The sequence below is a fragment of the Phocoena sinus genome, chromosome 10 (assembly GCF_008692025.1).
Source record: "Phocoena sinus isolate mPhoSin1 chromosome 10, mPhoSin1.pri, whole genome shotgun sequence".
In the NCBI taxonomy this organism is placed as follows: domain Eukaryota; kingdom Metazoa; phylum Chordata; class Mammalia; order Artiodactyla; family Phocoenidae; genus Phocoena; species Phocoena sinus.
The window spans coordinates 11,737,667-11,751,021 of record NC_045772.1 but is presented as its reverse complement, the minus strand read 5'-3'; the positions used below and the strand labels follow the sequence as shown (position 1 = coordinate 11,751,021).

Sequence of the window (13,355 nt, the reverse complement as noted above, 5' to 3'; positions counted from 1 at the left end):
GAAGAGCCCAAGCTGCCCATCTTCCCTGCAGGGCTGGACGGAGGGGACCTGTTTATGCCAGAAGTGGGGACACCCGTCACTGGCCAGCAGCTAACTCAGTCTCCGGAGAAACAGCGGCCCAGACACGAGCTGGAGGCACACCCTTCTCCCTTCACGCCTCCTCTCTGCCAGGTGACAAGCATCGGAGAGCAGGGAGCTGTGTCTTCTCCCTCCTTTTCTAGCCCCCATCTCCCTGTCCCTTAATGTGCTGCTTTGCACAGAGCAGGTGTTGAATTTGTCTTCCCTTTTCTCTTTCCTCCCCCACCCCCAAGCCCGGCCTATCCTCTGCTGACTCTTTGGAAAGAACGCGAAGTAAAGCAAGCAGGAGGTGGTGGCTACTGACCCTGGACACGTCAGGCCCAGCGGGACGCCTGCCTGCAAAGCAAAAAAGCGACTGAGTGGGTACAGCCTCAGCGCAGCCACTGGGTCACCACAGGGCCTTCATTCGCTATGCAGAATCCAGTGCCCACTGCCCATCAGGCACTGGTTCAGAGCTGGGGGAAAGAGAGGAAAGGTCCAGAAACTCAGACACCGGCAGCTTTGGGCTGGTCGTGGCGCCCTGGTGGCAAGCTGCCCCGCCGACCACACTGCATGTGAAGATCGGAGGAGACGTGCGCAAGAAAGAACCAGAACGTGCCCCAAAGGAAGAGGCCGTCTCACACCACAGCCTTGCCACGCCGCGGCTCTGGCCTCCTCCCTCCCACCTGGCCCCCACACGCTGTCCTGACCCCACCAAGGGCTAAGGGGGCTGCCGCTCAGGGCACCTGGCAGAGTCAGAACTGGCTTGTTGGAGGAACAAGAGAGCACGGTGCCAATGGATCCAAAGGACCCCGTCCAATCACAGGGGCGCTGGCCACATGGATGCCCAGCAGCCACAGGTCACCCAACACAGGAGGCGGGGACAGCAGCTCAACTCACCATGAGCACGCATGCCTGCTTCCCATCCATGAAGCCCTTAGGAATGGAATTTGGTGTCAGGATCTCGTATCTGAGGAGGAAAAGGACAGCCAGGTCAGGTTAGCCCTCGCTTGGATTCCATGTGGCCTGGAATATACGTGAGAGATTAGGGTCGTCCCTGTGGTGTAGCAGATGTAGAATCCTTTCCACAGAGTCTCCTAAGGAAAGGGGACATTCGGTGAACCCCGCCCTGCTCTTTCCTTAGGCTAAATGGCACGAGGAAGGCCTGGTGCTTTCCAGAAAGCGAATGGAAACTCACGTCGGGCTGTTTCATTCACTCAAGGGTGAGTTTTGCAGTGGGCTTACTAACTGCTAATCACCCGGCATCCGCGTCTGTAACCCCAGAAGGCCATGCCCACCTCTTCACTGAGATGCTGCAGGGAACCACCAATCAACGGGGTGGTCCAAGAAATTAAACTCAGGGCTGCATCAAGACAGCAACTGGCACTAAACACAGTCATTAAGCAAAGAAGCTAGTGTCGCTACTGGCCCCTCTGCACACACAGCAGACCTCCAGTTCCATCAAGTTCCTTTAAGACCCAAGGCTCCGGCTGATCCTCCTTTAATTTCTTTTCAGAGCTCCTCTAACTGTAGCAAACAGCGCCAGGCTCCCAAAGTGACTAGGAGTGAAAGCCAATGAGATAACTTTTGTTTCAGAAACAAAACAGAGAAATCCCTCCTCCCGTAGACGGTGGCACAGAGAACCGTGTGAGGAGCCGGCCGGAACTCAACTCAATGTGGACGAGGAAACGGTTCCCCTACCGGAGGCCCCCTGCTGGGATGCAGCCGGCCCTGGGCCCTGCTCACCTCTGCCGGAACTCCTGGAAGACCACGCGGTTGGGGAAGCCCTGGCGGCAGATTCGGATGCCCTCGAGAACCCCGTTGCAGCGCAGCTGGTCCAGCACCAGATGGGGGTCCAGCTTGCCAGCCTAGGGAGGAAAATACACGCACCTGCTCTTACTTCTGCGCCCAGGAACTGATGGAGAGAGGGGCAGCGCCCTCTGCATGAAACAGGGCAAAAGCCCCCAAGGGAGTTGGGAGTCGCTGCAGCCCACAGGTTTTGACAGCCCAGTTAATTACGTGATCCAGGTCCGGGAGAGGCAGAAACACAGGCTACGAAGGCAGCTTAGCCCCTAAGGGTGCCTGAGCCACCCCGCCGGGGATCTTAACCGAGGCCACTGTGTGTGGCAGGGGACAGAGCTTCTGCACAGGGAGACAGACAAGGGTGGAGTGGCCCGCATGTGTGCCCGCCCGCACCACGTCCCCGAGGGGCCGCACCTTTTTCTCGTGGTTGGGGATGATGCAGCGGACGAAGTTGGGGTTGGTGTTCCTCAGCGTGGCCATGAGCTTGACCAGCTGCTCCTTGTACAGCTGTCCCACCGTGCGAAACATGCCCTTGCGTGTCTTGAAGGCCCCTGGCAGCGCAGTCTCCGACATGCCGGCCACCTGGTCCAGGCCGATGATGCGGTCCACTGCAGAGAGCACGCAGAAGCACTTGAGTACCCAGCGGTCCGGGTGAGGGCGGAGGGGTGGGAAAGACAGACAGACAATCTGGACAGAAAGAGAGGAGACTACGGAACAGCCGACTGTTTCTACTTGGAGTCTACACAGCAGGCTCAAGTCATCTCCAAATGTTGAGCGAAGGTGGCCTTGTGAGCGAGGAGCAGAAAGCAGGAAGCGCTCTTTGGAAAGGGTGCAGAGCCACTGAGGGGAGCAGCGTACCTGTGAAGGCTAACTCCACATCCACGGCGCTTATCTCAGCCACCCTGGAAAGCTCCTAACCCAGAGACACGACAGCGCTAACACTGGGAGATTAGGACTGACGTTTATACACTACCATGTGTAAAATAGACAGCTAGTGGGAACCTGCTATGAAGCACAGGAAGTTCAGCTCAGTGCCCTGTGATGACCTAGATGGGGGATGTGTGTGTGTGTGTTGAGGGGGGAGGATGGGGGTGGGAGGGAGGACATATAGGTGTACATATGGCTAATTCACTTCATTGTACAGCAGAAACTAACATTGTAAAGCAATTGTACTCCAAAAAAAACCACAATCCCCTTTCACACTAGCTGCGATTCAGATAAGTTGATAGGAGCTGTGTAGCCTTTTGGTGAGTGTCGTGATGGCTGGTAAATAACAACCCTTTGCTATGAGAATAACTGGAAAAAAAAACCAGACCTAATAACGCATTTTGGAGTGGCGAGCCAAGCTCGTCCACTTGCCTGGCTCTGAGGAGGTGTTCAACTTGATTTACAGGAATCCTGTAGTCCTCGGATCCCAGATGAAATGAAAAACTCAGCACCCTGAATTCACGTTGACCTTTACCCGAGAGCACTGGGCTAGGAGTGAGAAGGCAGGAGCTCTAAAGTTACTCTGCTGTCGCCTGCAGCACTCTGGACGAGTCCCTCTCTGTCTGCAGTGGCCCCACGCGGGGCTCTCTACATCAGGGACCTAGCGCAGCAGGAATGGTGTCGGAGCAGAGAGTTCCAGACAACCACTTCTGCCAGTGACGACCCCTTCTCCCTCTCGTCTCCCTTGGTCTCCAAGCTCAGGGGTCTTTATCATCTAAGCCCACCCTCCAGGAAAGAAGCCCTCATCACCGTGGCTCCCACCCAGAACAATGAAATGAACTGCTTCCTCCCAGGCTTTTAAAACAAAACAACGAACAAACCCAACCTAAGTGGCCGGCGATTTGAGGCCAGCCTTAAGCAAGAGCCAATGTTAAATTTGAAAGCTTCCACTGCTGGCTGCAAAAGTTAAGAATTCTGTGACAAAGTCGGTTTCCTATTCCTCTGTGGCCAGATCTCTTATTTTTTTGAAGGCAACACAATGGACTGTTGCTCAAGAGGGAAGCCGGGAGTGAGGATGGACCCGATGAACCCCCTCAATTAAAACGGGAGGCATCTGGACCTCATGCAGCCACCGCAGGGCCCCTCTGGCCACCAAAGGTGTCCTGGGAGTGGGTGGCTTGTGACAGCCACTCAGGTTGCCCAGTGTGAGGTCAAATACGCCCCGTAACAACTCGCCGTTTCATGTAAGTGTGCCCTGCCCCCGGAAGGCCTGGCCCGGGAGGAGCAGGTGACTGCTGCGTGCACACACGCACAGACACACGAACGTGTAACAGCAGTGCGCGCAGCACCTCGTGCTGAGACATGGCAGCCATCCAATCAATGAGACGCCGCCTTCACAGGCGGGAGTTCTGAAGGGGATATAGATTGTAAAATGATTTCTTTTCTTTTTAAGATCGAACAAGAAGTGTCAATACCAAAACACGGCCCTGATGTGCCTGGTTTTCCACTGGAGGCCTGGAGGCGATGGGGAGGGGGAAGGGGCCTCCCCACAAGCCCGGGGCCGAGACCAGGGAAGGGGCACAGTCAGGCAGCAGCAGCCATGGCAGAGAAAGCTGAGCAGAAGCGCTCATCACGCAGCCCTGGATGCACCACACACGGACGGACGCCGCACCAGGCAGCCAGTCACCTGGTTCTAGGAGGAGGAGAGTAGGAAAGCGCTGATAGAAATGGGCTCTCTGGGTGCTCTGCATCTCTGCAACAGAGAGGTTAAAGCAAAACCCAGGCAGAAGGGAGGAGAGACCAGCAGAGACAAGGAAAAGAACGACTTCCGGAGCTACCAGCTACCGGGGAGAGGCAGGGAGGCAGTAAGGAGTGGGACGGGAACCTGGGCGCCGGGCCATCACACGACCCCCCCCCCCCCCCCGCGCTAGAAAGGGCTCGTCTGTGGCCACGGAGCCTAGGGAAGCCTCTGCCCAAGAGCAAGTGGCTGAGCAGCATGTTCAAGGATGCTCGGGGCTCAAGGACAGGGTGACCGTAAGTGTCGGAGGAGCCCAGGCTCCCGGGTGCTAAGCAGCCACAAACCCACCGGTCCACGTCCTGGGCTCGGCCCGCTGCCGTGGAGGGAAGAGGCCCAGCCGGGGGCACCGGGAGGCGGGGTGAGGGCCAAGGGCGTACCGTCCTTCCACAGCTCCGAGACGAACTTGTCGGAGGACTGGTGCAGCAGCGTGGCGATGTTGTCGTTCAGCGGGTCCATGTTCTTCATCAGCCACTCGTCAGCTTTGTAATCCACCTGCAAGACGGGACCCCAGGTCACGGGCTGCTTGGGGGACATCGGCGCGCGCAGCCTCTCCGATGACCAGCCGACCCCACAGGCGGAAACATTGAAAACTGTGAACCCTCGGCCCGGCATTTGCATCCCCAAGAAGGAAATGATGAGTGGCCAGGGCGGAGGCCTCCATGAGATGTTCTCTGCGGAATCACGCAGAAAGCAAAAAATTTAAGCCACGCGAACCCCAAGCAAACGGTTATAGTTACACCACGGAATATTCTGTTTTTAATTTTTTTTTTTTTTTTTTTTTGTGGTACGCGGGCCTCTCACTGCTGTGGCCCCTCCCGTTGCGGAGCACAGGCTCCGGACACGCAGGCTCAGCGGCCATGGCCCACGGGCACAGCCGCTCCGCGGCATGTGGGATCCTCCCGGACCGGGGCACGAACCCGCGTCCCCTGCACCGGCAGGCGGACTCTCAACCACTGCGCCACCAGGGAAGCCCTAATTTTTTTAAGGTAACATGAACATAAAGAAAAAATCCTGAAAGGACGTTAACCAAAATGTGGTAATATTTCTTTTTAGTAACAGGCAAGTAAGTTTTACTTTTTCTTTGTCATTTCAGGATACCCAGGTTTTCCTGGATATGCGTTATTCTTATCTTTTTTTCTGTTTTAATTAATTAATTTTATTTTTGGCTGAGTTGGGTCTTTGCTGTTGTGCGCGGGCTTTCTCTAGTTGCGGCGCACCAGCTTCTCATTGCGGTGGCTTCTCTTTTTGCGGAGCACAAGCTCTAGGCACGCGGGCTTCAGTAGATGCAGCACGTGGGCTCAGTAGTTGTGGCTCCCGGGCTCAGTAGTTGTGGCACACGGGCTTAGCTGCTCCACAGCATGTGGGATATTCCCAGACCAGGGCTCGAACCCGCATTCCCTGCATCGGCAGGCGGATTCTTAACCACTGTGCCACCAGGGAAGCCCCCTATTCTTATCTTTTTTGAAATATGTCCTTAATAACAAGAGTAGTACAACATTATATATTCTAACAATACAAACAGTGCGGGAAGCTGCTGCAACCCCTGTCCTAAACCACACAGCAGTAACCGCCGCTCTCAGCCTGTGGTCCCCTCCTGGCCCCTTTCGACAGGTTTCCACACACGCACTGCTATTGATGACAAGGTACAGGATGGTGGCTTCTTTCTCCCTAGGGGCAGAGTTACCTCCCGGGAGACGGCAAACCCTGGAGCTGAGTGTCCGGCCATCTGTCCCCCTGGGCACAGGCAGCATCCTTGTCCTTTTAGCTGCTGTGGTGCAGCCCAGGCGAGGATGCACACGGTCAGTCTCACCGTTCAGGCCCCTCGTGGGCTTTTGGGTGCACCCAGTTTCCGCATCACAGACAACAGTGCAACAAAAGCCCTCCTACATTTCTAACAGGGGTGGAAGTGGAAATGGGGCTTTAGGCGCCATTACCTTAGGTAACGAGAAAACAGAGGTTTTTTAAACAGGGAGTTTGTGGGAATTCCCTGGCGGTCCAGTGGTTAGGACTCGGCACTTTCGCTGCTGTGGGCCCGGGTTCGATCCCTGGTTGGAGAATTAAGATCCCGCAAGCCGCACGGCACAGCCCCCCAAAATAAATAAATAAATCTCATCACACACCCGAATGTAACCAATAGTTAGATACTCCATGCAAGCAACACAATTTGCTGAGAAAACCCAGCTTTAGTCTAAGCACAGACCTCTGCAGACTCAGGACATCTCTGTTCAGTTAGGTTCAAGCCCCAGGAACAAGCCAGCTGGAGGATGTGTTCCAGCTGGTATGAAGGCAGCTCTGCCACTTACTGGCCGGTGGCCTTGGCAATAACAAAGCCATCATCTATGGGTGTGTCTCACCCAGAGGACTGTGCCACCCCCATGTGGCAGATGTTCTGGGATGTCTGGAGACATTTCTGGTTTGGCAAGTAGGGAGGGCGCTGCTGACCTCTGGTGGGGAGAAGCCAGAGATGCTGCTAAACATCCTACAACACACAGGACGGGCCCCGACCACAAAGACTGACCCGGTCCCCGAGTGGGCAGTGTGGAGGCTGAGAGGCCCTGCCCCAGAGCACTGACCACCGACTCTGGGCTCACAAGCTCCTTTAATCCATGTTACCCAGTTCAGTGGTGGTCATCCCCACTTTCCATGTGAATCAACCAAGGCTCAGAGAAGTGAGGTAACCAGCCCAAAGTCACACAGGGGCAGAGCTCTAATACAGACTCCACGGCCTGCGCCTTTAGCACAAATCTCATTTCCGCGCCTGGAAAATGCACCTAATGATAATACACAACAGGACACCAGCCTGAGCACCTTACAGGATTGCCGCAAGCTTCTAACAAAACGGAACATGTGATGGTGCTTGGCGAGGTGGGGGAGTCCCGTGAATGCTGAAGGCACCAGACACATTATCGGACGAGTCACGGGACAAGGATACTGCGCCCCGCCCCACACCTCGGGGCTCCCGGTCTTAGAATCGCCTCCAAGTCTCCTACGAAGGTCTGGCCGACACCTCCCCGTGCGTGTGCGCCTCACCTTGCCAGCGTAGTGGATGATGCAGAAATCAGCTTTGTCCTTCAGCTGCTTGGGCTTCTGGAACTTGGGGTGGGTGCCCTGCTCCTGCACTACCTTCTCCACGAAACTCTTGTCCGTGGCTTTGGGGAACCAGCACTCCTCATCCAGCAGGGCCAGGATGCCTGGGGGGCCTGCCTGGAGGAAGCACAGCATCGCACAGGTGAGCTCGACCTGGAAACCCACCCATTCCTGCCCTCGTAAGAAGCCAAAGCTCAGAATCTCTCCAGAAGGTAGGCAGTGCTTCCCCGCAGGGAGGAAAAAAAAACAGAAGAAGAAGAAGAAGAAGAAGCACTGCCGAAAGCACTCAATTTAAGAGCTCTAGCTCAAAAGAAACTTCTGGGGTCTAGGCTACAGTTGCATCAGAAGGGTTCTCCAATGAGTGCACTGGAAATCCCTTGGCGGGCTTGATGGGCCAAGCAGACCCCCGGCCCACGTCCAGAGGCTGCCCCCAGCAGATGCCCCGGTCCCTGAGTCCCTCCACATCCCCACCCCCGCCCTCCATATCCACACAGCTACATGGCGACAGGTGACACTTAAGACAAGCCTCCCGAGGAGGAGGAAGCGCCCCAGAGCCCCAAAAGCCTTCCGTACACCGAGTTTCTGAAACAAGACAGCAGACTCGGACATCGCGGGGACTGGCCGACGGGCCTGGGAGCCACACGGGTTCTCGTTCGTTAGAAAATGCAACGGATGACAAAAAAAAACTCATCGCAAAAGCAAATCGTTTCATGTCAGAATGCTGGGGAGTTCCAGCCCCAGAAGGGCAGAGGGAAGAGGGCGGGGGTGAAGCCCCGCCCCCCAGGCGTGGCTCTTACTGGCTTCTCGATGAGGTCGATGCAGGGCTGCAGGTCGAGGCCGAAGTCGATGAAGCTCCACTCGATGCCCTCGCGCTGGTACTCCTCCTGCTCCAGCACGAACATCGTGTGGTTGAAGAGCTGCTGCAGCTTCTCGTTGGTGTAATTGATGCAGAGCTGCTCGAACGAGTTCAGCTGCGGGGCGGAGACAGGGTCACAGACACGCCCACCCTCCCGCGGCACGGCCCCGCAAGGCCCTTGGCAAGGCAGGGGACGGGTGTTGGGGAAGAACCTCCTGGGGCCCGCGGACCTCGCCAGCAGCCTGGTAAAGTCCCTCATCTCAGGATAAAGTGTTTAAACGCGTACAATAGATTCTCAAAGAAAGAAGGGATGTTGAAAGGTAATTATCAAACTACGAAGACATAGGAATACACGGTGCTCCTTCATTAAAAAGCACAAGCCATGGGCTTAATAACTTCCGGAATTTTGAAGGAGAGATGAACGTAAATGATGTTAGATCTCTTCAGTGACTGTTGTGACGTGAAAACGTCTGATTTCTAGTGGTGACACATCCAACCACTGTTAATGCAACCGAGGTCCGCACACTCCGCTCAAGCCACGATTCAAAAAACGGCATCATTTCAATGAAAAGTTAGTAAAAATAAAGAGGTGATTTTTTTTTCCCCACCCACGTTCATGGTTCCTCTGAAATGTGCCATGGACCCCAGGTTAAGAACCTCTGCTGATCTACTTTATCAGTTTTTCCTACCTGAAGTCTTTACGGGCAGGGACAATATCTTGTCACAACGCTCGTAATATTTGAGAATACATAAAACAATAAATCAACAGAAAGCCCCTGTCCATGAGGCCTCCTGGAACCCCATCCAGAAGGTATCATTCTTGCCAGCATTTCTGGTTGGCAAAGGGCATCTTTTCTTTTTTTTTTTTAAGTTTTGAGTTTTATTTTATGTATTTTTTTTATACAACAGGTTATTAGTTATCCACTTTATACATATTAGTGTATATATGTCAATCCCAATCTCCCAATTCACCCCACAGGGCATCTTGTTTAAGCTAAAAATACACCCAACCGGTGTCTTGTGTCTCCACACAAGCAAGGAGGTGGCCAGCTCGCATTTCTGTGGGGCTATGGGAGAAAGGATCCCAGTCCCAGGAGAAGGCAGCCCAGAGGCTCAGGAGGCGGGAGGGGGCAAAAGGGAGAAGCTCACATCGAAGATCTCGAAGCCGGCGATGTCCAGGATCCCGATGAATGAGGCGCCCTGCCTCTTGGTCTTGTCCAGAGCCTTGTTGATGCGCAGGACCAGCCAGCGGAACATGCGCTCGTAGGTGGCCTTGGCCAAGGCCTCAATGGCAAAGTCAGCCTGGTTGGGGGGACACCCGGGGGGGGGGGGGCAGAGAGTCAGATACAGGAAGCCTTTAAGTCCTCATTCCCTTTGCCCCAATAATGTCACCTGTGGGCCGCCCCCCCGCCCCCCGACCAAGAGAAACAGCCCTAAGGATGGAAAAAAAGCTTCACGCACAAATACGTTCACTGTGGTGTTATCTACAATGAAGGAAGCTGCAGTAACCTAAATATCCAACAATACAGGCAGAGCGGACTTAGGCATCTGCAAAGACCTTTTTAAAATAAATGGAGACGAACTGAAGTATCTACAGAAGAAATGACAAGATGTCCGAGATTTGCTTCAAGTTACACAGTTAGGGGTGCAGGGCGACCGGATGAACCAGGAACCAAGCTTGGCCTTGAGTCAGTGACTCCTGAAGACGCCTGTGTGATGGGCACATGGGCTCCCTGCGCTATTCTCCACTTTATTGTGCAAATGTTCAAGAAGTTCCGTAATTGAAAAACAGGGTGACAACTACGTTTAAAAAAGAAAGAAAGGGGGCTTCCCTGGTGGCGCAGTGGTTACGAATCCGCCTGCCAATGCAGGGGACACGGGTTCAAGCCCTGGTCCGGGAAGATCCTATATGCCACGGAGCAACTAAGCCCATGCGCCACAACTACTGAGCCTGTGCTCTACAGCCCGTGAGCCGCAACTACTGAAGCCCGCGCACCTAGAGCCAGTGCTCTGCAACAAGAGAAGCCACCGCAATGAGAAGCCCGCGCACGCTACGAAGAGCAGCCCCTGCTCACCGCATCTAGAGAAAGCCCGTGTGTAGCAATGAAGACCCAATGCAGCCAAAAAATAAATAAGTAAATTAAAAAAAAAAAAAAAAAAAAAAGAGTAGTTAAAAAAAAAAAAAGCAAGCAAGAAAGAAGGAAAAGGCCTTGCCGGAAGGAAAAAGCTGCCCGGTAAGCATCACTGGGTAGGACTGGGGCAATTTTTTTTGATTTTTCTGAATCTTAAGTGTTCATGTAGTATCTTCATAATGAAAAAATTAAGCTTCTTTAATTATCAGGGAAATGAACAGTTGGTCATAATCATGCCCGCTGTCTTCTGAAAACAGCTTTGGAGGGAGGGCTTTGCCCAGAATCAGCTGTCAGCCACCAGCGGGAGGCCCAGTGGATGGCACCCTTTGGAAAAAGAACTCATCAACGTGAATTCAAAGTTAATTTTGAGAGACGGGAGGAGCAGCGGCCTAAAACCACCCAGCGCCAGGGCCGTGAGAGAAACTAGAAACCACCCACAGAGGCCCTGCGGGCAGGGACTCGGGTCCTGGGCGGCGGGCACGTGCGAGCAGCACAGACCCCTGCCCGGCTCTCGCCACGTGTGGCAGGACAGCACGTGGGGGACAGACAGCCCTGAGGCCTGGGCTCCAAGAATGGCGGGTGCCGCCGCCCTGGTGCCAGGATGAGTTGTGCTACAGGAACACTCTGGGCTTGCTCCGCTTTCTCCTGGAACAGGATGCCCCTGCATCCTCGCCCGCCAGTCAGCTCAACATCAACTCCGGGGAAAAGGCACATGGCAGCCCACAGTTCCCACCAAGGGTGGCGCTTCCTAGGCAGGGGCCTTGGCCTTGTTCCTGGACCCTGGGCCCGGCTTCCTCGTGCTCTCAGTGGGGGTAACACCATCTGCTCTCCGAGGCGCTGTGAGGACCCAGTGAGGAACCCAGGTGACAGTACCGAACACCGAGGGTGCCGCAGTGCAGGCCTCACCCTGGCCACTGCAGCGGCCCTTGCCAAGGAGGCGGCCCGACCCCAGCCAGAGGGCTTACCTGCTCCTTCGTCTGGGCCTTCTGGACGTAATCCCGTCCCACCTTGATGCGAGGGGTGAGGATTCCTCTGGTGAAATCGGTCACGTTGATACCCAACAGGTGGGACACTTTTTGGGCAGCTGATGTTTTTCAAAGGGTAAGGAGGGAAGGGGTAAAAGGCTTGAATTAAACCCAAGAGAATGGGTCCCTCTGCTCACCCTGGGAAAGTTGTGGTTACTGGGCGATCGTTACCGGACAACCAGCCCGGGCCCCGGCCCTTCCCCCACGGCACACGGAACAGCCAGCTCTCCCCTCAGGCCGGCGGCACGGGTCCTACCCGGGGGGGGGCCTGGCATCCTTACCCCTGCACACCCCTGGCCACGTCCTGAGTAAAAGAGGGTCCTACCCACAAACAGGACTGACTCGAGGCAGCGCTGCCCCAGACACGAGGGACGGAACAGGACAATCCACACGCGCATGGGTTAAACTTTTTCAAGAGCCCCTAAGAAGCGCGTGTTAAGGCTAACATAAACGAGTCACCTGCAACGACCCAAGGGACTAGCAGTGACCGAGGAGCTGGGGTGACGACACTGTTTCATGTCCTCGCGAGTTCACAGGCAAGGCAAGTGACAGCAGAAATGACTGTTTTACAGAGACAACCGGTGTGGTCTCAGAACAAATGAGGGGAAATGCTGGGCCACAGGATCATGGGTTTTCGAACTCATTCTAACGCTTACTCTGTGAAGAAGCAGCAGGGTCGTGTTCATGTGTGTTTCACAAAAAATACAGAGCGACGGGCAGCCACGAACACACACGCGACAAAAAAGACAGGAGTGTGTGGAATCTCTCCAAGACTCTTTCTCCTAGGCCAGTGCAAGCCCAGGCACCTGCCCCTCTACTTCAGGTGAGGGGCCCACGTGGTCACCTGTGTTGTCGGGCATGGATGCCTGGTCGGTGTTCCGCTCCTTCTTGAAGACGATGTTGCCGAGCTGGAGGACCCCCGAGATGACCCGCAGCAAGCCTTCAGGTGCAATCAAAGGCAGGTCAGAATCAGGCGGGGGGTGGAATAAGCCCCTGAGTGGGGTGTCTCCCCCCCAGAGGCCCTCAGGCAAGACGAGCCACGTGGGGGGCACCAGGCCTCGGCCTAAAGCACGTCTCCAGGGCCTCTGGCTGACCTCAGCTTAGATACAAGCTCTGTTAACATTCCCAACATCTCCAAGTCCGGACCAAGGATGCACCTCTACCCAGGGGCACGTGGTCTATTTTTATAAAGTTTTATTGGAACACAGCCACGCCCATCCATTCACATGCTATCTGTGGAGCAAAGGTGACTGACCCTAACGCTAGAGAATGGAAGTCCCCCAACGCAGTCCCCCAATCTTCCTAAAATAAAGCCTTCAGGCCCTCCTCACCCTCCCTCTAGAGAAACGAGAAGACACAGGCAAGATGCACAATGTGTTCACTCTGAGCTTCGCCAGCGCGGAGACCCCAGCCAAGCCCCTCCCACGCTCGCCCTGGACAAAGCAGGACTAGCCCACTTTTAGCAAATGGCAAGAACACGAGTGGTGGGCCCAGACTCTGGGCACTTAGTAGCCCGTCCTTTGTTCCCCTGTGTCCCCAGGCAATACGACTGGGAAGAAATAATCCTGAGCCGCAAATCCGAGGGACCGTCTACCACACACTCAGGGCCTTCCTCCTGGCCGTTACAGACTCCCTAAGGGCCAGCACCAGCGGGAAGTGCTCCCCAGGCT

The 13,355-nt window shown here is 55.1% G+C and overlaps 1 protein-coding gene across 1 annotated transcript in view; it reads right to left on the bottom strand.

Annotated features, from left to right (window-relative positions):
• MYH9 (myosin heavy chain 9) overlaps positions 1-13,355 on the bottom strand; it is a 94,657-nt gene that overhangs the window by 21,707 nt on the left and 59,595 nt on the right. Inside the window, exons 10-18 of the mRNA XM_032644405.1 lie at positions 12,530-12,625; positions 11,626-11,744; positions 9,678-9,830; positions 8,470-8,643; positions 7,616-7,789; positions 4,963-5,077; positions 2,275-2,468; positions 1,804-1,925; positions 958-1,027 (exon numbers count right to left, since the gene is read on the bottom strand). Of these exons, the coding sequence (XP_032500296.1) occupies positions 958-1,027; positions 1,804-1,925; positions 2,275-2,468; positions 4,963-5,077; positions 7,616-7,789; positions 8,470-8,643; positions 9,678-9,830; positions 11,626-11,744; positions 12,530-12,625 (1,217 nt within the window). The remainder of the gene's footprint in view (positions 1-957; positions 1,028-1,803; positions 1,926-2,274; positions 2,469-4,962; positions 5,078-7,615; positions 7,790-8,469; positions 8,644-9,677; positions 9,831-11,625; positions 11,745-12,529; positions 12,626-13,355) is intronic.